General features: G+C 48.0%; 2 protein-coding genes and 1 pseudogene across 11 annotated transcripts; 2 read left to right on the top strand and 1 right to left on the bottom strand.

Moving 5' to 3' along the window:
• Window positions 1–7: 7 nt before the first annotated feature.
• On the bottom strand, window positions 8–1,424 carry LOC118673998 (annotated as a pseudogene).
• Window positions 1,425–6,116: 4,692 nt separating this feature from the next.
• Window positions 6,117–16,520, top strand: RBM42 (RNA binding motif protein 42). 4 transcript variants are annotated; one of them, XM_036345098.1, is made up of 10 exons: window positions 6,117–6,154; window positions 8,473–8,617; window positions 9,818–9,902; window positions 10,009–10,083; window positions 11,598–11,663; window positions 11,739–11,914; window positions 12,384–12,716; window positions 13,009–13,126; window positions 16,001–16,195; window positions 16,275–16,520. In XM_036345098.1, the coding sequence occupies exons 1-10, from the start codon at window positions 6,135–6,137 to the stop codon at window positions 16,385–16,387; spliced, it is 1,326 nt and encodes a 441-aa protein (XP_036200991.1). In that variant the 5' UTR covers window positions 6,117–6,134; the 3' UTR covers window positions 16,388–16,520. The 4 variants fall into 4 exon arrangements, with proteins under 4 accessions (XP_036200991.1, XP_036200989.1, XP_036200988.1 ...); XM_036345096.1 differs by lacking the exon at window positions 6,117–6,154 and adding an exon at window positions 8,022–8,240 and having other exon boundaries at window positions 11,760–11,914; XM_036345095.1 differs by lacking the exon at window positions 6,117–6,154 and adding an exon at window positions 8,022–8,240.
• Window positions 9,763–21,757, top strand: ETV2 (ETS variant transcription factor 2). 7 transcript variants are annotated; one of them, XM_036345101.1, is made up of 6 exons: window positions 9,763–9,768; window positions 18,562–18,583; window positions 19,486–19,575; window positions 19,666–19,740; window positions 19,997–20,727; window positions 21,199–21,675. In XM_036345101.1, the coding sequence occupies exons 3-6, from the start codon at window positions 19,506–19,508 to the stop codon at window positions 21,511–21,513; spliced, it is 1,191 nt and encodes a 396-aa protein (XP_036200994.1). In that variant the 5' UTR covers window positions 9,763–9,768; window positions 18,562–18,583; window positions 19,486–19,505; the 3' UTR covers window positions 21,514–21,675. The 7 variants fall into 7 exon arrangements, with proteins under 7 accessions (XP_036200994.1, XP_036200995.1, XP_036200998.1 ...); XM_036345102.1 differs by lacking the exon at window positions 9,763–9,768 and adding an exon at window positions 16,657–16,795 and having other exon boundaries at window positions 18,507–18,583; XM_036345105.1 differs by lacking the exons at window positions 9,763–9,768; window positions 18,562–18,583 and having other exon boundaries at window positions 18,590–19,575; window positions 19,997–20,056; window positions 20,272–20,727; window positions 21,199–21,311; window positions 21,532–21,757.
• The last annotated feature ends 1,369 nt before the right edge of the window (window positions 21,758–23,126 follow it).

Genomic DNA, 23,126 nt, shown 5'->3' with positions numbered 1-23,126 from the left:
TCAGCTCTATCTTAAGCATCAGGCCCCTGGGATGTGAGCACCTTGGACCCAACATTAAGCCCTGAGTCAGGAATTACAACTTGAGTCCAGGGCAAAAAGGGAGGGCTCGAGGTCATGCTTCTGGCCTCACAGCTGAATGGCACTAAGGAAGTCATGATGATCTGAGTCCTGGAGAAAGCAGAATAAGGTGGGAGGTCTGGGGGACAGGGGGAAGGAGCGGGTGAGAGGATCTGGGTCCCAAGGGCCAGTTAGACCACACTCGGCTCCTTGCCCTTGTGCATGAGGTAGAGATGGAAGTGGAAAATGCTGCCATAAGTTGCATGCCTCAGGGACCAGCCATAACAGACTTGGGCATAGAGCAATGATGGCGAACCTTTTGAGCTCGGCGTGTCAGCATTTTGAAAAACCCTAACTTAACTCTGGTGCTGTGTCACATATAGAAATTTTTTGATATTTGCAACCATAGTAAAACAAAGACATATTTTTGATACTTATTTTATATATTTAAATGCCATTTAACAAAGAAAAATCAACCAAAAAAATGAGTTCGCGTGTCAGAGGTGAAATGCAGAGACCTAAAAATGTACAGCTTGAGTTCTGCGTGTCATTAGGTTCGCCATCACTGGCCTAGAGTCTAGTCTGAAAGTGGGGGGCAGCAGAGGTCAGTGAGATGAACTAGCCCCCAGGGACCAGCACTTGGTCCACAGTGTGGACCCCTCCAGAGGACATGGTCCAGGGATCCCATTCTCCAACCAACAGGGCATCCAGCTTGCCCTTCCCAAGCACCACATCGAAGGAACCATTGGGAAAGCCCACTGCCTGCACATCCGAGGTCTGCCAGCACAGCTTGGGCACGTGGGCATCACAAGCCAGAATGGCAGCCACCACTACTACTGAGTAGTCCACACTGGTCCCATCAGGGTAGCTTCCAAGGTATATATAGCTTGTAACTCAGGACACTGTTCCTGCAGCCTAACATGAGGATATGGTCTCGGGCCATGGCTCTAGGAGGGCACAGAAAGAATCCCCAAAGCACTTGTAGGGGCCAGAGTCGGCTGTGTCCCGGTAGCGCTGGCCCAAGTACTGGACCTCTCGGTACCCGCAGTTCTGGTAACCCTGGGAGGGTCCCATGGGGGCATGTGCTGGAGACAACCGATCAACATGTTTCTCATCTCCCCACCCCTCCCTTCAGGTTTTCCACTCTAAAAATCAAGGAAAAAATATCCTCTGGTGAGGATTAACCAAAAAAATTCAGCACGGATCAACAAAGAAAGAGAAGGAAGCCTTCTAGAGTTAGAAATGTATTACAATGAACCCTTGAACAATGCTGGGATTAGTGGTGCCAACCCCACATATAACTTACTTTGGATTCCCCAAAAACTAACAGCTTGCTCTTGACTAGAAGCCTTAGAGTCAATATTTTGTATGTATTATATACTGTATTCTAACAGAGTATGCCAGAAAAAAGAAAATGGTAAGGAAAATACATTTATAGTACTGTATGTATTTATTGAAACAAATCCACACAGTTCAAACCTGTATTGTATAAGGATCAGTTGTATATGATGAGAATGGTAGGGTTACATAGGTGTATAAATTTGTCAGAACTCATCAAGCTGTACATTTTTAGGTCTCTGCATTTCACTGAATTGAATTTATAAAGTAAAATTACCCACCTAAACTTTATAAAGTAAAACTTTAGGTGACTTGTTATGCCACCTTTTCATACACTACATGTCCATGAGTGATTGGGCTGTATCTGGGTTCTCTCCAAGCCCATTGTCTGATGTGTACGTCATTCTAAGGTGTTTGTTTATACAAGCCTTGTAAATACCTTTTCGTATCTGGAATGGCTAGTTGTCATCATCTTATTTTTCAAGGTTTTCCTGTCTCTTGCTAATTTTTTCTCCCAATAAAATGAACTTCAGACCCAACTTGGTTGACTCCAGAAGAAATACAAACACAAATGGGAGGTTTATTGGGGTTGCAGGAAGTTTATAAATTAGGCAGATTTGATATCTTTGTGAACTTGAACCTGGCTTCCCACCTCCCTTCTCACAATTCCTCTCTTGGCCTCCAGAGTACCCTCACTCTCAATTCTATCTCTGGCTACTCTTCCCCAACCTTTATACATTTGCTTTCCTATGTGCCCCCTCCTCCCTTTATCTCAGCTCCCAAACCCCACCTTCCTACTGATCCTGGGATCCTTCCCCACTCTCTGCTTAATTTTTCTCCACATCTTATCTTCTAACTGTTTTACTTTAGCTTTCATTGAGCAAACTTTCTAAAATGATTCCAAATCCAGATGCAGTATAGGAAAATATTGACCAAAACAAATTTTTGCATGGCAAAATAAAAAATGACCAAAGTAAAAGAAATGACAAACTAGGAACAAATTTTGCAATTTATGCCCTAGAGGGGTGTATGTGCACACGTGAATATAATATTAAAGCTGGAAAGAAAAATCCAATCCACAGGAAAATGGGCAAAATATATGAATGTACTATTTCAGAAAATATGCTCAAACTCAATCATAAAAGCAAATTGAAGCCACATTTGGATACATTTCCGATCTATCAGACTGGGAAAAAGGCAAACCAAAATTCTGGCATTTCACTCTGTTCACAAGACTATGGGAAAACAGCACTCCAATACATCCGCAGACATACAACATGGAACATCACCTATGAGGAAATCTGCAGCAAAACTACATATGCGTTTATCCTTTTGCCCAAACTATCCCACTGTTAGGACCTATCCTGGGTGAAATATAAGTTGTAGGACCTTGTACAAAACAACTAGACAGTATTCTTCAGAAGGTCAGTGGGGATAGGCAGGGGACTGGTTCAGCCTATCCCCATTGACAGCCAAATGCAATGTGGGATCTTGACTGAATCATGCATTTTTAAAAACGTTGTGAGCCCTAGCTGGTTTGGCTCAGTGGATAGAGCGTCAGCCTGCGGACTGAAGGGTCCTGGGTTCGAATATGGTCAAGAGCATGTACCTCAGTTGTAGGCTCGATCCCTGGCACCAGGGCCTCATGCCGGGAGGCAACCAATTGACGTTTCTCTGTCTCTTCCCCTCCCTTCCACTGTCTCTAAAAATAATGGAAAAAGAAGATTCAGGTGAGGATTTAAAAAACAACAAACCTTTTGAAGTACATTTTTGGAACAACTGGAGAAATCTGTATATTGGAGAATATTGTATCTTGGTTAAATTCATTTGGTGGGCCCTGGCAATGTAGCTCAGTTGGTTGGAGCATCGTTCCATATACCAAAAGGTTGTGGGTTCATTTCTCTGATCAGAGCACTTGGCTAGGTTGTGGGTTCCATCCCCAGTTGGGACATGTATGGGAGGCAACCAGTTGATGTTTCTCTCTCATGCCCTAGTTTCTCTTTCTCAATAGGAACATATCCTCGGGTGAGGATTTTTTTAAAAAATTCTTTGGTGGACTAATGGTATTGTGGTTTTATGAGAGAATGTTCTTACAGGGTACGTGTTGAAGTATTAAGGGTAATATCTGCAACTTTATTTTTTTTAAATATATTTTATTGATTTTTTACAGAGAGGAAGGGAGAGGGATAGAGAGTTAGAAACACCAGTGAGAGAGAAACATCGATCAGCTGCCTCCTGCACACTCCCCACTGAGGATGTGTCCACAACCAAGGTACATGCCCTTGACCAGAATCGAACCCGGGACCCTTCAGTCCGCAGGCCGATGCTCTATCCACTGAGCCAAACTGGTCAGGGCAGCAACTTTATTTTTAAAAAATATTTTTTACTGATTTCAGGAGGAAGGGAGAGGGAGAGAGAGTGCAATATCAATGATGAGAATCATTGATAGGCTGCCTCCTGCACGCCCCTCCCCCCCCCCCCCCCCCCCCCACTGGGGATGGAGCCCGAAATCCAGGCTTTTGCCCTTGACCAGAATTGAACCTGGAACCCTTCAGTCCTCAGGCTGACACTCTATCCACTGAGAAAAACCAGTCATGGCTGCAACTTGTTTTTAAATAATTCACACCAGGAGATAATAAGGTAGAAAGGAGAAGTATGGAAGCCAGACATCTCTAAATGTTCCCTGTTTCATACTTTTTCCTTTTGAATTTTTATGAGTTTATTTGAACCAAAATAATTGCCGGGAAGCAAGATCTCAAATGCTCCTGTTTAATACTTTTCACTGTGGAAACGTGATAATTTTTTAAAATGAGAAAAAGAAATCCCTAAAAATTCAAAACAAACTTAAATAAATGACCCTGATTATGTATCAAGTTGGTGGCACAATTGTTTCCAATAAGAAGTATTTCAGGTGATGTTAAAACAGCAGTTTTAGACGATGTTTCCAGTGATATATAGATTCTAACAGAAAAAGAGCAGCAATGAAATTTTAAACTGAATTCAATAGCTTTTATTGTTTGTTATAATATTGGTATTTTTACTTTGAAAAAAAATACATGAGACCCTACATTATCTTACTTTGAAATTCCATAGCCCTGGCTGGGTAGCTCAGTTGGTTTGAGCATCGTCCAGATAGACTAAGGTTACAGGTTCAATCCCCAGTCAGGGCACATACAAGAAGTAACCAGTGAATACATAAATAAGTGGAACAACAAATTGAGGTTTCTCTCTCCCTTCTTCTCTCTAAAATCAATAAGTAAACTTTATAAATAAATTATATATTAAGACTAAAGCAGATAAATAGTTTTGCTGTTATTGGAAACTGATTTTTAATGTAAATAAAAAGAGATGCATATGTAAAATCAAAGAAGTGAATACCCCATGATCTTGCATTTGCATTGGAAATATCAGAATGAACATTCATGTGTCTTTCTAAAATATATATATTTCCCTAAGTCCACAGAAACGTCTAGTAACTGAGCAACCCTAGTGCCCAAATTATGGTCTCTTAATACCAGTACTATTTCTGACTAGAAGGAACCTCAAGTCAAGGGGGAAATAGTTGATCCCAAGTTTGGAGCAGGACATGTATAAAATGAGTACGGAGCTTCTTGTGCCAGAAAGCAAGGAAGACCTCCAAGACTACTGGAACTGAGTCAAAAGAATTCAAGAGGCCCTGACCGGTTTGGCTCAGTGGATAGAGCATCGGCCTGCGGACTGAAGGGTCCTGGGTTCGATTCCGGTCAAGGGCATGTACCTTGGTTGCGGACACATCCCCAGTGGGGGGCGTGCAGGAGGCAGCTGATCGATGTTTCTCTCTCATCGATGTTTCTAACTCTGTATCCCTCTCCCTTCCTCTCCGTAAAAAATCAATAAAATATATTTTTTTTAAAAAAAGAATTCAGGAGGCAATCCGAAGGGCTGCCACTTGCCAAAGATACTGAGCAACAATAAGGATGACTGCAATGATTTGAAGTACATAAAGTATTTTTGAAAATTTAAGTTTATCTTGATAGTTATACACACATATCTCATTGGTCATCTTTGAAAAGTGCTAGGAACCAACTCATTTTTATTTTTTTCATAAAATAGGGGAAGAATCAAGCATATTCTCTATCCTTTATGTGAACAAGTAACTAAATTCCTGATGAGTGGGAAATAATTTGAAATTAATAATTGCAAAAAGTGATAAAATTCAAAACTATTATTTTCATTACATTAATGAAGAAATATTTGCAGGTAATGATGGTCAAGGGCTGCTAAAACTATTAGTGGAAAGGTTGATTGGACTTCATAAAACAGATGAGACAGAATGACACTGCTGCCCTGACCGGTTTGGCTCAGTGGATAGAGCGTCGGCCTGCGGACGGAAGGGTCCCAGGTTTGATTCCAGTCAAGGGCATGTACCTTGTTTGCGGGAGGCGGCTGATCGGTGTCTCTCTCTCATCAATGTTTCTGACTATCCCTCTCCCTTCCTCTCTGTAAAAAATCAATAAAATATATTTTTTTAAAAAAGGAAAAAAAAAAGAATGGCACTGCTGTTTAACCTTGGCATCACAAAGAGGACAACCAGATGTGCTAATGGGATACACTGCAACAGCATTACCTATTAAGTATTCTTTCACCCAATTAAACCTAAATTAACTTAAGCTGCAAGCTGTTACTACAATATGTAAGAAAAGGAGGAGGGGGCAGTGAGGAACAAGTACAACAATGTACTGTAATTACGCCTGAAGGAGATGGAGACGGAGATGGCCCTGTTAAATCCAAAAGGTGGCATATGCTGTAGGACAACTGATCCAGTTTCTTCAACAAGTAAAAGGCCAAAAGTGGGCAGGGGAGAGAAAAGAGGAAGGAGGAAGAAAAAAAGCAGGGAGGAAGGAAATGTATAGTTTAAAAAGACAAGATTTTAAAAGCTGAAATAATTAGAACAACAAAATAAAGTGTTATTGTATTACAATCCAAAGTATAACAGGTGCATGAGTCCATACTGATATTACTTAAAAATTAAAGGGCAGATAGTAGGCAAATCCCATGTGCAGAAGAATTCCAAATAACTTATGCTTATTCCACTCTCGAGATGGAGCTGAACTCCCACCATGAAGCGTGAACTGGGAGTGAATAATGAGTTCCTTTCAAAGAGCATGGAAAGGGAGCTCGGGTTTTTGTTTTAAGTAACTTTATAGTGGAGAAACCTGACAAATGCTACATTAGCCAGGAGATCAAAGCTAACATGTCGTGTGGTCAGTCATGGTGACAGTGTTTATCCTTGATATATGATGAGAATTGCACTTTACTTCTGTGGTCTTTTCTAACAAACAAAAAAAACATAAACCCAGCCTAATGATAAGAAAAAAATCAGACAAATCGCAAATGAGGAAGATTCTACAAAAATACCTACCATTACTCCTCAAAACTACTGAAGTCATGAAAAACAAAGTATGAGAAATTCTCAAGCAGAGAAGCTGAAGGAAACATAACTAAATATAAGCTGGTATCCTGCTTGGAATGCTCAAAAAGAAAAGAGATTAGGTAAACACTAAGGAAATCTGAATAAAATATGAACTCTAGTTAATACCAATGTTTTTAAAAGGTTTCCTAGCACAGAAACAAGAGCCAGAATTTTAACAAAACATTCATTTGTGCTAACTCAGACTGAAACTTCAAGAAACCAAGGTAGCCAATAAAATTGTTCTGAAAAAAAGAAAGACCAAGTGCGGTATATGGGTCTTATTTTACAGTACTATTGTATAAAGACATTTTGAGGCAGAGAACATAGAACACAGTCCGGTGTTAGATGATACTTAGAAATTAACTTTCTTGGGTTTGAAAATGTTTAATAGTCCTTATCAGAGAAACATCATGAAGCATGAATTGACAAATGGCTGGAATTTAATATATTTCAGCAAAAAAAAAAAAAAATAGAGAAGTATAGATGAAACAAGAAGGGTAGAATGTTAGTAATTGTGGAGAGGTCTATTATTCCTCTATTGTTGCATACTGTTTAAAACATTCATAATAAAGCATTTTAGAACTATCAAAACCGGAGCGGTCAGCTATGTCTCAAGAAAGGACACAGACCAAACCTACACGCGTGACCTTCTGAGTTGACGCTCTTGACTGTTGTACTGGCCTTTACGTAACGCAGAGCATTTCGTCCATTTCAGCCAGTAAAAGCCTCCAGCTGTCACAGCCTCCAGGAAGCGCCTCCTCTGAGCTCCCACAGCATGTCCCTAGTGTTTCTGGGGGTCATGCCTGGTCCCTTGTCTGTCTGCCCCAGATTGGGAGCCCACGGCGCCCAGCGCCTACAGCCTCGCCCAGCGACGCGCACCTAAGTGTGTTTTACAACTTCCGGAACGGCCTCCGCGTTCCCCGAGCTCTCAGAGGTTCCGCTTCCACGCTAGGGGCGGACCAACTGACGTCAGGGCGCTCTCATTTGGCCTCTGGGAAGACCCACACTCACAGACTCAGGTCCTTCCATTGGTCCGATTTCCCAGAATTCTGATTGGCCTATATTCTTCTTTGGGTGGGCCCTCCGGGTATGGCCAGATTCTCATTGGCCTCCGCTCTAAACTCAGGCGTCTGACATCACGCACCAGCGCCCGTCGCTTTCGCTCATAGGTCATCCGCGGGCGCCGACGGGGACCAACCCAGAGAGTAGACAGCGGAACCGGCGGAGGCCAGGCGGTGGTAGCGGCGAGAGTGAAGGCAGCAGCGATGGCTGGGGCGGGGCCGCTCCCGGGACTCCCGGGTGCAGGAGGACCCGTGGTCCCGGGCCCTGGCGCCAGCATTCCGGGCAAGAGCGGCGAAGAACGCTTGAAGGAGATGGAGGCGGAGATGGCCCTGTAAGGCCCGCGACAGGACGGGATAAAAAACGTCCCAGAGCCGGGGCCGCCGAACCCTGGAGCCTCCAGGCCGCAATCGGGCCGACATATGGCTTTGTCATGGGGAAATGGGACCTTGGGATTGTGGGGGCGGGAGTAAGGCGAGGTTGGTAGGGATGAAGGCGCCGTGTCGATATAGTCAAAGTCCCAGAATTGGTGCAAGAGCCTGAGCTTTGGTGTCCTGTTCCCCCAGGTTTGAACAGGAAGTTCTGGGGGCTCCGGTAACCGGAATCCCAGCTGCCATGCCCGCAGTGCCTACGGTCCCCACGGTAGATGCGATGCAGGTCCCAACAGCTCCTGTGATCCGCCCGATTATCGCGACCAACACATACCAGCAGGTACGTCTGAACTAAGGCATCGTAAGTCAGAGAGCACCATGCCTGGAACACAGTGTGTGTGTACAGAGCACTAATGACATGTTGGTTTGTTGATTGATTTGCCTGACAAATATTTTATGTGCCAGGCACTGAGGACACAGTAATGATTAAGGCAAACAATAGTTCTGCCCTTTGAGAGCTTATGGAGCATGTTGTTTAGAACTTTATGCAATGATGGGAATGTCTGTATCTATTTAAAATGTATATTTGAATCAAATAGTGTCTGAATCTCATTAGTCATATTCAAGTGCTCAATACTAGTTATGTATGACTAGTGGAGAGAGATACTAAACAGAAAACAATTAAATGAAACTTGTTCATTCTGTCAACAAATAATTATTGGGTGCCTTATATGCACCAGGCACTATTCTAAGAATTAGGCATATATAGCAGAAAACAAAACATAGAACAATAATTACCACCTTTTCGGAGTTTAAATTTTACTTGGGAGAAACAGGTCAAAGTAAAGTCAGAAGGACAGGTTTATCAGCGCAGTCAGGGAAGGCCTTTCTGAGGAGGTGACATTTAGGCAAAGATATAAAGGACATAATGGAGGGAACCATGCAGATATCTGAGCCATGAAGCAGGTGTGTACCTGACATGTTCAAGGAACAGCAGGGAGAAGAGTGTGGCTGGAGCGGAGTGAGCAGTGGAGAGGGAGGAGATGAGGACAGAGACACCAGATCTGTCAGGGCTTTGTGGGTCACCATAAAGACCTTGGTTTTCGCTCTGAAGTGGGAAACCACTGAGGGATTTTGAGCAGAGGGGTGGTATGGTCCAACTTAGAGGTTAATGGGGTAGCTCTGGCTATGTGTGGAGAACAGAGTATAGGGGGCAAGGGCAAAATCAAGGAGACTGAGGAAGAGGCTATTACAATGATCAAGGCAAGAGACAGTGGTGGCATGGGATGGGGAGAACAGGCTGGACATAATTTCAGATAGTGCTGAGTGCTATGGGGCAGATGAAGTAGCATGATAGTGAGAGAAGTTGCTGCTAAGCATGGGCAAAGGACAGCTTTGGCTAGTGTGATCCCTAAAGGTTGACGGATAGCCAGCCCCACACAGTGCAAAGAATGGGAACTCTTGGCCTCCCAAGGTGAGCCAGCCAGGGCAGTTTGGGAGCACTGAGTCAGGCGCCTTACCCCAACCTCCTTCCCAACAGGTCCAACAGACTCTGGAGGCCCGGGCAGCGGCTGCAGCCACAGTGGTTTCTCCCATGGTGGGTGGCCCTCCTTTTGTGGGTCCAGGTAAGTAAGGAGCAGTGGGGTGAGGGAGCCAGGGGATTAGGTAGGGTGGTAAGAAGGGATGCCCAGAACTTTCTTCCCACCATTCTTGTCTCTTCTCTCCCAATAGTTGGCTTTGGCCCTGGTGATCGGAGTCACCTGGAAAGTCCAGAGGCTCGAGAAGCGATGTTTTTGCGACGAGCAGGTAGGTCTGGGGCCAGGAAACCCACATTTAACCAAGCAGTCTAGTTTCAGCTACTTCAGCCTCTTGCTTGATTCATTGTTCTAACTTACTCTGTTCATTTCATCCCCACCCTGATGTTGTCATCTTCCTAAAGCACAAACCTGATTATGTATTTCAAGTTATTTTGCCTTAATAAGGCTTAACTTGGTCATTGTAAACCAACCTCCTATTGTCATTCCTAATCCCTACCCTTCACTCTGTTTCTTCATAGCATTTAACACCTTATAACAAGCTCTATAACTTATTACTTTATGCTTTCTCTAAAATATAAGCTCCGTGAGGGGCAGAAGTCTTGGTGTTTGCCACATAGTATGCATTACCTGCTATTAGTTGTTGATGAGATGAACAAACCATCAACAAGCACCAGGCTGTGCACCTGCCAGTCAAGACCCTACATCACCTGGCCCCTTGCAGAGAGAGAGATCCCCACATCCTTAAACTTTGCTGGAATGTGCCAGCAATTCTCATGTTGAAGTTCTCTCTCCTGCCCACTGTCACCCAACTATAACCTTCTAAAACCTATAAACTAAACCAATATCAAACTAACCAAAGTCAACTAACATCTATCCTCTCCACAGACCATTCTTTTTGTTGCAGAGGTGAATTTTATATACAAAGGCAAGTTTTGTGATATTTCTTTATGAAAAGGATATGGTACAATTTCTATTAGATCAAACATGTTAAATCCTATTGTACTTTTTAAAGAATCTGGAATCTGAGAAAACATCTCTTACTCTTTAGTATGGTTTTGATCAAATGCAAATCAGATCTAGTCACCCTGCCCAGCTTCCAATCCTGCTGTGACTCCTTGGTGCTCTCAGGAGGACATGCATGGCTCAGCCAATAAGGCTATGCTTGGATGCCTACTGACCTCCTAACCATTTTCTTATGATGTTCTCTAACTCTGACTTCCTCAATTATAATTATACTAAACTGAAAGGGGGGAAAAGGTTTTGTCTATAAATGTTCTCCTTTGCCAGTACTTTTTCCATTTGTCTTTTGTGTAATTCTTCATTATCTTTTGGGTTTCAGCTCCCAGGTCCCATTCTTTGGGAAACCTTCTCTAGTGCCCCTAGATAGGTCAGAAGGCTCCTCTGGGCTCCCACTACTCCCTGGGCTTCCCCCTCCTAGCCCCAGCCGCTATGCCTGGACTTTCCCCTACCCCAGCCCCAGTCACTCTGGGCTGTCACCCTCTGGTAATGGGTTAATTCCCTCCTACTCTGGACCAGGAGTTCCCTAAGAGCCTTGGTCTTTTGGTGTGTCCCTGGCATTGCCCTTAAAGAGAAGGAGGAGGCACAGAGGAGATCCTCAATGGTAAATTTCTGCTGAATGAACAAATGAAAAGACCCCTGCATCTCCCCACACTCTTCTCCAGGATTTTTTGGATGGTGAGAGTACCCACACACCCACACACACGCCTTGCCCCAAGTGCCCTGGTCCCCCATGACACACACCCCCATCTCTCTCTCCCGCAGCTGTGGCCCCCCAGAGGGCCCCTATCCTGCGTCCGGCCTTCGTCCCCCATGTGCTTCAGAGAGCAGGTGAGGGGCAAGGGTCATCATCCCTGCCACATAACCCCCCCAAGCCCTCTAACTCTCCCACTAACACCCTGACAGATTCTGCTCTTTCTTCTGCAGCAGGTGGTCCTCGCCCTATGGCCCTGCGGCCCCCTCACCAGGCCCTTGTGGGCCCCCCTCTGCCTGGGCCCCCTGGACCACCTATGATGCTACCACCAATGGCTCGGGCCCCGGGCCCCCCGCTGGGCTCCATGGCTGCTCTGAGGCCTCCCCTGGTGAGTGTGCACAGGTCGCTGATGGCCAGAAGTGCAGTGGGTGGGGAGATCCTTGATCCTGGCTTGATGGACTGTGTCTAAATCTGCCTTTTCCCTGGCTTTTCATGTCTCTGCCTTCTCATTCTCTCGGACTGTCCTTGTAATTTTGTGGTCAAATCTCTGTTTTTTCTTTGAGAAAACAGTAGAGAGAAACATATGCTCTGGTATATTTCTATATCTCAATTTTTCCTCTGATTGGCCCTCTCTGTTTTTCTGTCTTGGTGTCTTTGTCCTTGTGTCTGTTCATATGTGTGTATCTCTGACTGTGTTTCTCTGTCCCTGTGTCTGTCGCTGACTAGACTCCTTTCTCTGTCTCCATATTTCTTGCCTGCTCTCTGACCCCCGGGCCCTTGCTTTGTTATACAGGATTAGAATGGGAGTGAAGTCTGAGCCTTGAGCTGACCCTCTCATTCACTTCCCTTGCCCACAGGAAGAGCCAGCAACACCCCGAGAGCTGGGCCTAGGCCTGGGGTTGGGCCTTAAAGAGAAGGAGGAGGCAGTGGTGGCAGCAGCAGCCGGGCTAGAGGATGCTAGTGCAGCAGTAGCTGTGGGAGCAGGAGGCACCCCAACTGGCCCTGCTGTCATTGGACCCAGCCTACCACTAGCCCTGGCCATGCCTTTGCCTGAGCCTGAGCCCCTGCCCCTCCCTCTGGAAGTTGTGCGAGGCCTGCTGCCCCCACTACGCATTCCTGAGCTCCTGTCCTTGCGTCCGAGACCCCGACCCCCGAGGCCTGAGCCACCCCCTGGCCTCATGGCTCTTGAGGTAAGTAAGGAGCACCACAGTGGGGGATAGAAAGGACTGGGAGGGCAGACAGGAGCCATGGGCTTCCACACACACAAACACATGTAGTCCTCTATTGATGGCAGTAGGAGGGACTAGAAAGACATGGGAGAGGGTGGCAGAAACACATACCCACACCCAGAACCATATCCTTTAACTATGGAGGCAGAAGAGCAAAGGAAGGTGGGAGCGGGGCAAAGGAAGAGGGGAGGCAGGGGGGCAGATGGGTCCAAAAGACTCCAACACCAAGCCTTTGCTCCCCTTTCTTCTGCAGGTCCCAGAGCCACTGGGTGAGGACAAGAAGAAAGGAAAGCCAGAGAAATTAAAACGCTGCATTCGCACAGCAGCTGGGAGCAGCTGGGAAGACCCCAGCCTGCTGGAGTGGGATGCAGGTAAGTGGGCCAAAGTCCAGGGTCAGGCATTGCTGAGCCAAAGTCAGGCCAACCTCTCTTCCTTGAGGCAGAAAGAGGGAAGATGAACCAGGTAACTTCACAACTGCCTCCTCTCTGTAGGGCAGGCATGGTTGTTAGCACACCTCATGGAGGACTAAGCTGTGGTTCTGAGGGGCAGGCCCTCATCCAGCCACTGAACAGAACTTGATGGAGGTGACTGGCACTGAGGACCTTCTGGCCTCTGTTTTATTCATGAGGGGCCTGGCTTGAAAACATTCCTTTTTCTCCCAACTTCTTATGAAAAATGTTAAACACTGAATTGCACAGTGAAGAGCAACATATATGCTATCTAGATTCAGCAACTACTTTGCTATATTTGTTTTGTCTCTCTGTTTGTATGTGTGCTTTTTGGGTTTTTGCTCAATCATTTGAAGCAAGTTATAGATTAAGTTATCACTTCACTCCTAAATTCCTCAATATTCATCGCCTAAGAAAAGTGACATTCTCTTTCATGTCATAATACCATTAACACATCTAAGAAAATTAACAAAACTATAGTATCTCATGTTCAATTTATATTCAAATTAACTCACTTCTCCCCCAAACTATCTGTTATAGCCATTTTCCCCCAAATCAGGATACATAGTTTTATGCCTCTAGATTTTTTAAAATATTTTTATTGATTTCAGAGAGGAAGGGAAAGGGAGAGAAACATCACTGATGAGAATCACTGATCAGCTGCCTCATGCATGCCCCCTACAGGGGATCAAGACCACAACCTGGGCATGTGCCCTTGACCGGAATCAAACCTGGGACCCTTCAGTCTGCAGGTTGACACTCTATCCACTGATAATCTAGGACTCTAGATTATCTTTTAATGAGAATGGTTTCCCTCTCACTGCCTTGTCTTATGTATAATAGTTATATGAAGTGTCCAGACCAGGTGTCTTGTAGAAGGTCTCACCCTCTGAGTTTGTCAGATTATTTTCTCCTGGGTTGGCCTAGCGTAGTGTTCAGCAAACTCAGTCAGCAGAGCCAAATATCAACAGTACAACGATTGAAATTTCTTTTGAGAGCCAAATTTTTTAAACTTGAAATATATAGGTAGGCACATTGTTACTGACTTAATTAGGGTACTCCTAAGGCTTAGGAAGAGTCACACTCAAGGGGCCAAAGAGCCGCATGTGGCTCGAGAGCTGCAGTTTGCCGACCACGGGCCTAGCATGTCCTTAATTACCACAGAAACAATGGAGCAGCCCCAGTTGTAGGTGAAGAAAGGTACCTACCTCCCATCCCAGTCCTTGACTTCTACATGTTCTTGGGTAGTTTACCACCCCAGGCCATGGCCATGGCAGCATGGCCCAGATGTGGCCAGTACAGGATGTAGACCAGTGGTTCCCAACCTTTTTTTTGGCCCTGCCCCACCTAAGCATCTCTAAAATCCTGATGCCCCCCCAATCCTGTGACATATAATTTTTACTATTCAAAAAGTGAGCTCCTATTCACGTGGAGAAAGCCTAAAAGGCCATTAACTTTGTCTACACAGGCTTCCAAAGAACATGGCATTCATGGAAGAGAAAAATAAAAGAAAGAAAGGACAGTTGAAGTACTGAGAAAGAAATCACTAAGAAATTGTTAAAATATAATAATATGAAGTGGTATGAAAAAATAGCGAAGTTTCAAAACATACAATAGAGAACTAAAATGCATAAATATGCCACCATATATGTTTATATATGTATATATATGTATATGAGGCCCCTAGAACCATAAGAAATGCAAAAGATTCAGATAGTAACTCATTCTTTTTTTTTTTTTAAATATATTTTATTGATTTTTTACAGAGAGGAAGGGAGAGAGACAGAGAGTTAGAAACATCGATGAGAGAGAAACATCGATCAGCCGCCTCCCGCACATCTCCCACTGGGGATGTGCCCGCAACCCAGGCACATGCCCCTGACTGGAATCGAACCTGGGACCCCTCAGTCCGCAGGCCGACGCTCTATCCACTGAGCCAAACCGGTTCCGGCAGATAGTAACTCATTCTTGAATTGCCCCCCTATGGGGCGTGTGCCCTACTTTGGGAACCACTGATGTAGATCTTAGATTTGTGACATTGGGCAAGTGACTTAGCCTTTCCAGTCTCATTTTCTCATCTCCAACAAGGGGATAATAGTATGTGCTTCATGGGGAAGAGATTCTTTGGGCGTAAGCATGATCAGTTGAGGCTCAGCCCAGAGGATATGTCTGGAAATGGCAACTGAGGTCAGCCTTGGAGAAGGATCAGGCAATGTGTTCAGGTTTCAGGGTCTCTATGGGAATTAAGAGTGGGCTTTGCAGAGAAAGCAGAGCTGAGGAAAGATGAAGTCTGTGGTACTAGGGGGCCATTATGGGAACCAGCAGTGTCAGGGACCCAGGGAATGTCCATGGGGAGGTATCCAGGAGACCAAGGGCTCAGAGAAGAAGCCAGGGCTGGGACAGAGTTAGGGGCTTCATCGTGGGAATGGGTAAGATGTCCCTAGGGTGGGGAAGGATAGTACAATTAATTAAAAGAACTATGGAGCCAGATGCCTGAGTTCTTGTTCCAGTTCTACCATTTCCTGTTTGAGCCACTTGGCCTCTCTGTGTCTCAGTGTAAAAGGGTTGTTGGGAGTTCCGGATGTGTTAACCTCATGAGTGCTTAGCGGACAGCCTAGTAGGGGTCAATACCGTACAGGTGTTGGCTGTTATTACTAAGGGGGCCACTGCTGAGGGATACAAAGGGAGGATGGCTGGGGGGGGGCGAGGTGCCTCCAAAGAAGATGAAGTTCTTTAAATAAGGCAGACACTTGACCAGGCATCTACATCCTCTGACCTCTCTTCTCTCAACCCCAGATGATTTCCGGATCTTCTGTGGGGATCTGGGCAATGAGGTGAATGATGACATCTTGGCACGCGCCTTCAGCCGCTTCCCATCCTTCCTTAAGGCTAAAGTGATCCGTGACAAGCGCACAGGCAAGACCAAGGGCTATGGCTTCGTTAGCTTTAAGGACCCCAGCGACTATGTACGAGCCATGCGTGAGATGAATGGTGAGTGAGGCTTCCCCTAGGGACAGTGGGTGTGATGGCATCTGGCCTAAACCTGACCTTGAAATCTCCATTCTCACAGGGAAGTATGTGGGCTCTCGCCCCATCAAGCTGCGCAAGAGCATGTGGAAGGACCGGAACCTGGATGTGGTGCGCAAGAAGCAGAAAGAGAAGAAGAAGCTGGGCCTGAGATAGGGTCTGTGGCTGGGCACCCGCTCCCACTTGGCCGGGCGCTGGCTCCTCCCCATAGTTATCTTTGGAAAACCCCCAACTATTCACCCACCCATCCTCCCCAAAACGAGTGTCAATAAATTTTTGTTCATTTCCATCGCTGGCTTGGCTTGAAAGCACTCTTTGGGGTGCAAGGTTTAGCGCATCCTCCACCTGGGAATACTGGGGAGCATTGAGAATTAACCCAGACAGAAATGCAGATGGGCATTTTTCAGTCCCTCCTGAGTTCCCATAACATCTGGAGACCTCTTAAGTGCACGCTGAGTGCAACCCATTCTACAGAAGAGGAAGCTGGGGCTATGGCAGGGCTGAAGCCAAGCTGAGGCTCAGACCCATGCTCTTCTGACTCCAGCCTGTGTTCTCAGCACCAAGGTAGGGGTTCTGGGCCCTGCCCTTCTGGAGCTCATAGCCTTCTAGGTTTTCAGCCAACTTACCTAGGGCCGCACAGTGCGAGAGATACATTGGTGATAAGCAGTCCCAGGTCATTTCCTCAGAGCTCCTGGTCCAGTGTCAGATAGTGACGGCTCAAATGGGTCAGGGTTGGGATGGGGAAGCTCGGTGCAACCTGGGAATCCAGAAGGGCTTCCCCTTAGGAACTGGTCACTTCTGAGACTCTCATTCTCTTCTGTCATTCTCTCCCAGTCTGCACTTCTCACCTTCTGGATCTCCGAGACTGTTTCCCAATTTTTTCATTCTGTAAACCCTCTCTCTAGTCTCCTTGAGTGTTTCTCTATCTTTCTCTGTGAGTGCCCCTGTTTGTCCCTTGCTATGCCTCTGTATCTCTCTGAATCAGTTATCTCTGTATCTGTGGGTCTCCTCCCATTTCTTCTCAGCTCCAAGTTTGTCTCTGCCTGTTTGAAGAAGTGTCCATGCAGGACCTTGAATACCAACCAGACTAAAAGCTTAGACTTTACCACAAAGGCAGCAGTTGAGACAGTTCAAGCAGGGAACTGGCATCACAGATCTGCACTTTAGAAAGTCCTGAGACTACTGTGGGCTGGAAGCCTAGAAAGGGCTGGGGCAGGGATGAAGCAGAGGTGGGAGATTGCATGCTGGGAGGTTCCAGCATGAGGAAGGGATGAGGGTCTCCCAGGAGCATAGTGGTCAGAACCCTGGATTGGTAGCGGGTAAGAGGGGAAGTGGGAAACAATGCCAGTCTCAGAAGTTAGCCACCCAGGAGAGGTGTCAAATTCCCTCTGTTTGTCTTTCGCCTTTACTGCCCCCTCTCTGATGTCACATTTTCCAGTCTGGTCAGAGGGTGAGAGCCTCCTTCTCCAGCAGGAAGTGCCCTTCAGTCCCCTGCCACCTGGGCTGGACCACCCAGCCTGGGGACCCTCAAACCCCACCCACCCCCATATCATTAGCCCTCCCTACTCCTGCCCGGCCTCTGCTGACTAACCGCAGAGGCAAAGGAGGAGATAAGGAAGGAGAATAATGCCAGAAAATAGGATTTTAAAGTGTGCATTTAAATCTTCCTGAGAACAGAGAGAAAAATTGATTGTGAGTTGAGACACAGATGGACAGAAATGGAAGGGTGGGGAAGGAAGCAGAAAAATGAAGAAATATGAGTACTGTGAGGCAGTACAATGGGACTGGAGATGGGTAGAAGAGAGAGAGAGGCTCAAAAACTAAGACCTGGGGAAGGTTGCTGAGTCATTTGAAGCAAGTTATAGACATCATAATACTTCACCCCTTAATATCTCAGTGTTCATTTCATTATAGAGACATCATTCATATCATGATACCACTGTCACATCTAAGAAAATTAGTAATTCTATATGTCATATTCAGTTTATACTCAAATTTCCCATTTGTCCCAAACTATTACAGCATGGAAGGGCATGGACTCTGGAGATGAAGAAAGTCTCCCTCAATTTCCTCTTTTCATAAAATAGAGATCAGACTTGTACCTACCTCATAAGAAAATTAAATGAAGGCCCATGGCACTGTTGGTGGCATGCAATGAGCCCTCAATAAAATGTTAGCTATCAGTATTACTGTTATTTTTTGTTGTTGTTGTTAATCCTCCGCACGCAAGGATATTTTTTCGATTGAATTCTAATTTTTTTTTTTTTTTTTTTAGAGTGGAAGGGAGAGAGGCAGAGACATGTTGATTGGTTGCCTCGCGCAAGCGCGAGGGGGATGGAACCTGCAACCCAGGTATGTGCCCTTAATCGGGAATTAAACCTGCAGCCCAACTAGGGCGGGCTATTTCTGTTGTTATTGTTTATTTTTTTAATGCTATTGTTATGATGAATGCTGCTCCAGAGCAGCCCCGGAATGTCCCCAAAGCCCTGGAAGGGGAAAACTCAAAGCCTGGTCAGGCCTCCCCTCCATCCCATCCCCCTCAGTCCCCCTGTGGATTGTGACGTAGACAGACCAAGGGTCTGGCCGGAAATCCCCCTTCCTGTTGCAGATAAGCCTGGACCAGCCCAGCTGTACCCAAACCCTCCTCCCCACCTCCACCACCCATTTCGCAGAATCAAGTCCCCAAGATGGAGAACCTGTCCATCAAGCTCCCTGCCCCACTCCCATCACCCCCCTGTATCCCCCATTGCCCAGCCTGCTGTTCCCCAAGCTTCTGTCCAAGTCCTAGCCATCCCTGCAGCAGGACAGCCCCAGCTACAGGAGGCTGGCGGCCATCCCTGAGGGGGGGAGGCGAGAGGAGTGTAGCTCAGCCCCGCCCAGCCCCCTGCAACTCGACCTAGCTTCAACCCCCAGCTCTGACGTCTTGGAAAATTCCCCCCTGTCCAGGCCCCCAGGGGAGGGGATGCATGGTATGAAATGGGGCTGAGACCCCCAGGTGGGGACAGAGGAACCCACCAGAGGTGAGCCATCATGAACTGGGGACTGGGGGTCTGGACTACTGGGTCTGAGGAAAAAGGGCTGAGGTCCCTCCTGGTCTGAGCAAAAAGGACACTGGAGGCCAAGATTCCAGGGTCCTGGGAAAGAAGGGAGCAGAGGGCTGAACTACTGTGTCTGAGAGAAGCAAGGGCTGGGGCCCAGACTGCAGGGTCCCTACGTGTCCCCAGCTCACCCTGTGCCTTTCCGCCCCTGCCCAGAACATTCACAACAAGCATCCATGGACTTGTGGAAGTGGGATGAAGCATCACCACAGGAAGTGCCCCTGGGAAACACACTGTCAAGGCTGGGTAGGTTTGTGGGGCTGAACTGTGTGTGTGTGTGGGGGGGGGGGGGGGGGCCTCCGCTGACCCTGACCAGCCCGATCTGATTGCCCGCAGAAGGAGCTGAGCTCGGCTTCTGTTTCCCTGAAGTGGCGCTCCAAGGGGACACACTGACAGAGACATGCTGGAAAGGTGTTTGTGAGCTGGGCCCCCTGGGTGCTGGGGAAGGTTAGGTCTGAGGGAGGAAGGGGGCGTGCCTGGACTCCTGGGGTTTAGTGAGAGGGCTGCGGGCTTGAACTCCTGAGGTTGAAAGAGGAGGGGGCTGGGTCCTGAGTCCTAGGTCTGCATGAGTAGGGGCGGGGGGTAATACTGGGAGCGTGGTTGCGGGGGTGCTCTAGGCATTGCTCACACCCTTCCCTAAACTCAGCTACATCTTTACCCCTCGCAGGACTCCCACACTGGGACCAGAGCTCCGCGTCACCGCACCCAGAAACTCCATGGGGGGCGGGTGAGTGTGTGCGGAGAGGCGGGGAAGGAGTCCGGGGTCTTCCACCATGGCTGAAGTTTAGCTTCCCTGACTTTTTGAGGGAGAATGGAGATAGGACTGGGGACGCTTGTGTCCTCCACGTGGCCTGGCCCAGATCCGGGAGCCAGGGGACTCCTAAGGCGGCCAGGGGGCGGGACAGCTGGCCTCCCCTCACTGCGGTCCGTTCCTCCCCGCAGAGCACGCCTCTCAGGCTCCTTCGTGGTCAGGAGACTGGACCCAACGGGGATGCACCGGGTGGGACGCTTGGAGCCGAGTCCCGCCGGCGCTGGGCCCCGCCCCCTCCGCTGAGTCTCCGGGGGTCGCGGGCCACAACACTACCACCTCCGCGGGCGGGACCCACTCGTGGTCGCGCGCCCCCACCACAGCGAGCTCCCCCGGCCAGGACTGTCCCTTTGGCTCCCACGGCGCCGCATACTGGAGCCAGGGCCTCCGCGCGGAGGGGCGCACCGACTCCATTCCCTGGGGCGGGCATGGGGGGTCGGACTGTCCCACCTCCTGGGACTCGGGGCTGCATACGGCTTGCCCCACCTCTTCCAAGGAGCACCAGAGTTCCGATCTCACCGCTTCCTCCGAACCGAAGCAGCAGTTGGACCGCGCAAGTTTGGCTCGTTACCCCAAAACTAACCACCGAGGTGAGAGGTCCGGAGACGTGGTCTGCAGGGAGCGCAGCTGGGGTCTAGGGAGGCGGGCCTGGACGCCGAAGGGGGTGGGACCCGGGAAACTGGCGGAGAGGGCGGGACTTAGGTGCCTAAGCCCTCACTCCGGAGTCCAAGGTAGTCAGTCTTCTAGGGAGCAAGGGACGAAGACCTGAGCTCCTGATCAGGCGACAGGGAAGACAGGAGGGTCTGGATGCCGAGGTCTCAGAGCGGGCAGCCAAACTCCCAAATCTCCGAGATGGGGCCGGAGGCTGACTCTTGGGTCCCTTATATGGAGGGATTTGGACTCGCTGGTCCCCAAGGAGGAGGGGATCCGGACTCCTAGGTCCCGATTGGGGAAACCTGGACCCTTGGACCTTCGAGGTGAGGGACCCCAGACTCCTGGGTCATCGAAATGACCTGGACCAGGGCCAGAAAACCTGAGTATTCACCTGCCGCCCCCCGCAGGTCCCATTCAGCTCTGGCAGTTCCTCCTGGAGCTGCTCCAAGACGAGTCGCGTAGCAGCTGCATCCGCTGGACAGGCAACAGCCTCGAGTTCCAACTGTGCGACCCCAAAGAGGTGGGGCAGCCTCCCAGACCCGCCCAGTCCGGCCCTAGTCTCCTCTAGTTTAACTCAGCACCACCATTCATTTTGCCTCGCCCTTGGTCCGCCCAGCATGCCCTCACCTCAACCGCACTCTGCCCTACCTAACCTGTGTCCGGACTTTACGGAACCGGCCCATCTATCGCTAAGCCCTCCCGCTCCCACCTTCTCTGACTAAGCCTGGCCTTCGCCCTAGGTGGCGCGACTGTGGGGTGAGCGCAAGAGAAAACCCGGCATGAATTACGAGAAGCTGAGCCGAGGCCTGCGTTACTACTACCGCCGGGACATCGTGCGAAAGAGCGGTGGGCGCAAGTACACGTACCGCTTTGGGGGCCGCGTGCCCAGCCTAGCTTATCCAGACAACGCTGGGGTTAGGGTCCGACAGGGAGCAGCAACCCAATAAAAATATCCGGTCAAACTTCCTTCGTGTGCTGTCTGCATCCTTCTCAATGATACTGACTAGGCCCCTAGACCCGCTGGGGAGCCTGTGTGCACCGCACCCTCACCCACCAAACCCCTCCCACACATGACCAAAATAGACCCAGACCTAGAGGACTTACTGTGTGCTCAATGTGTGATGAGACATGCAAAGGATTCTAACTCAGTACCCCCACAGGCTCTATTGTGTGCCTGCCCTGTGCTGGAACTTGTAAAGAAATCAGACCCAATCACTAACTTGTGACTTTTCCTACTCTGTCCCCCTTGAAAAGAGGACTGGGGCTCCAAAAAGGGCTTACTGTGTGCTCTCACAATGCTAGGGACTGGCAAGGAATTAGACCTAGTGCTTCCCCCCACCTCCCGCTCCCCCCCTCTTCCCCCCAGGCCATCTACTCTCCCCACCCAAGCTGGGGAACACAGAACGCAGACTCCAAGAAGAGCCTGCCCATTCTGGGAACCACTGAGCCCCTAAAGAGAGCTTTCTGAGTGGTCCTGTGGAGAATGCTGGTGATACAACAGTGACTAAGGCAACTCTGGACCCTGCCCTTAAGGGAGACAGACTCATCACCAGACAGGGACAGCCCAGAGTGGTCAGGGCTTGGATAGGAAAACTCCAGGGTATAGAGGGATCCAAAAGGAGGAACCTTACCTTGCCTGGGGAAGAGGAGGTCAGGAAAGGCTTCCAGGAGGGAAAAAACAGCTGATTTTAGAAGTCAGGCAAAGAATGTTCCAGGCAGAAGAAGCAGCATGGGCAGAGGCCTGGAGGTAGGAGATCTCATAGCACTGTTCAATGAACTGAAATATCACTGTGGTTGGAGAAAGGACCCTGGGTCAGTTCACAAAGAATCTGTGGGGCCATGCTAAGGAGCCTGGATTTTGTCCTGAGGTCACAGGGGAACCATAGAGAGGTTAGTCATGGAAAGGATTTGGGCTTTAGGAAGATCTTGTTGAAGGGAGTGAATAAAGGCATAAAAACAGGTAGTTCCACAAATAATTACAATGTTGATGAACACAGAATATAAGAAGCCCCTGACCCAGTAAGGCCTGGGCACTGCACCCAACACAGTATATGGGAGGGTTTGGAGGCCAGACCAAGAGGAGGATGAAAGCAATTCTTTCCCACAGCTCCTTTGTCCAGTCCCCATTAGGCGCTTTATTCACACAAGAAATTCACTCTTTCAACAAATATTTATAGTGTACCTCCTATGTGCCAGGTGATATTTCAGGTGCTGGAGATACAATGGTGAATAAGACAAAAATTGCTCCTTTATGATATTCTATTACATTGAGGAAAACAAAAGAAGGTAAACACAATAAAAGGATGTCATGTCTGAGAGGATAAGTGCTATGGAG

Source organism: Myotis myotis, unplaced genomic scaffold (genome assembly GCF_014108235.1).
Source record: "Myotis myotis isolate mMyoMyo1 unplaced genomic scaffold, mMyoMyo1.p scaffold_m19_p_19, whole genome shotgun sequence".
Classification (NCBI taxonomy): domain Eukaryota; kingdom Metazoa; phylum Chordata; class Mammalia; order Chiroptera; family Vespertilionidae; genus Myotis; species Myotis myotis.
The sequence above is the reverse complement of the archived record's forward strand: the minus strand, read 5'-3'. Positions and strand labels throughout refer to the sequence as shown.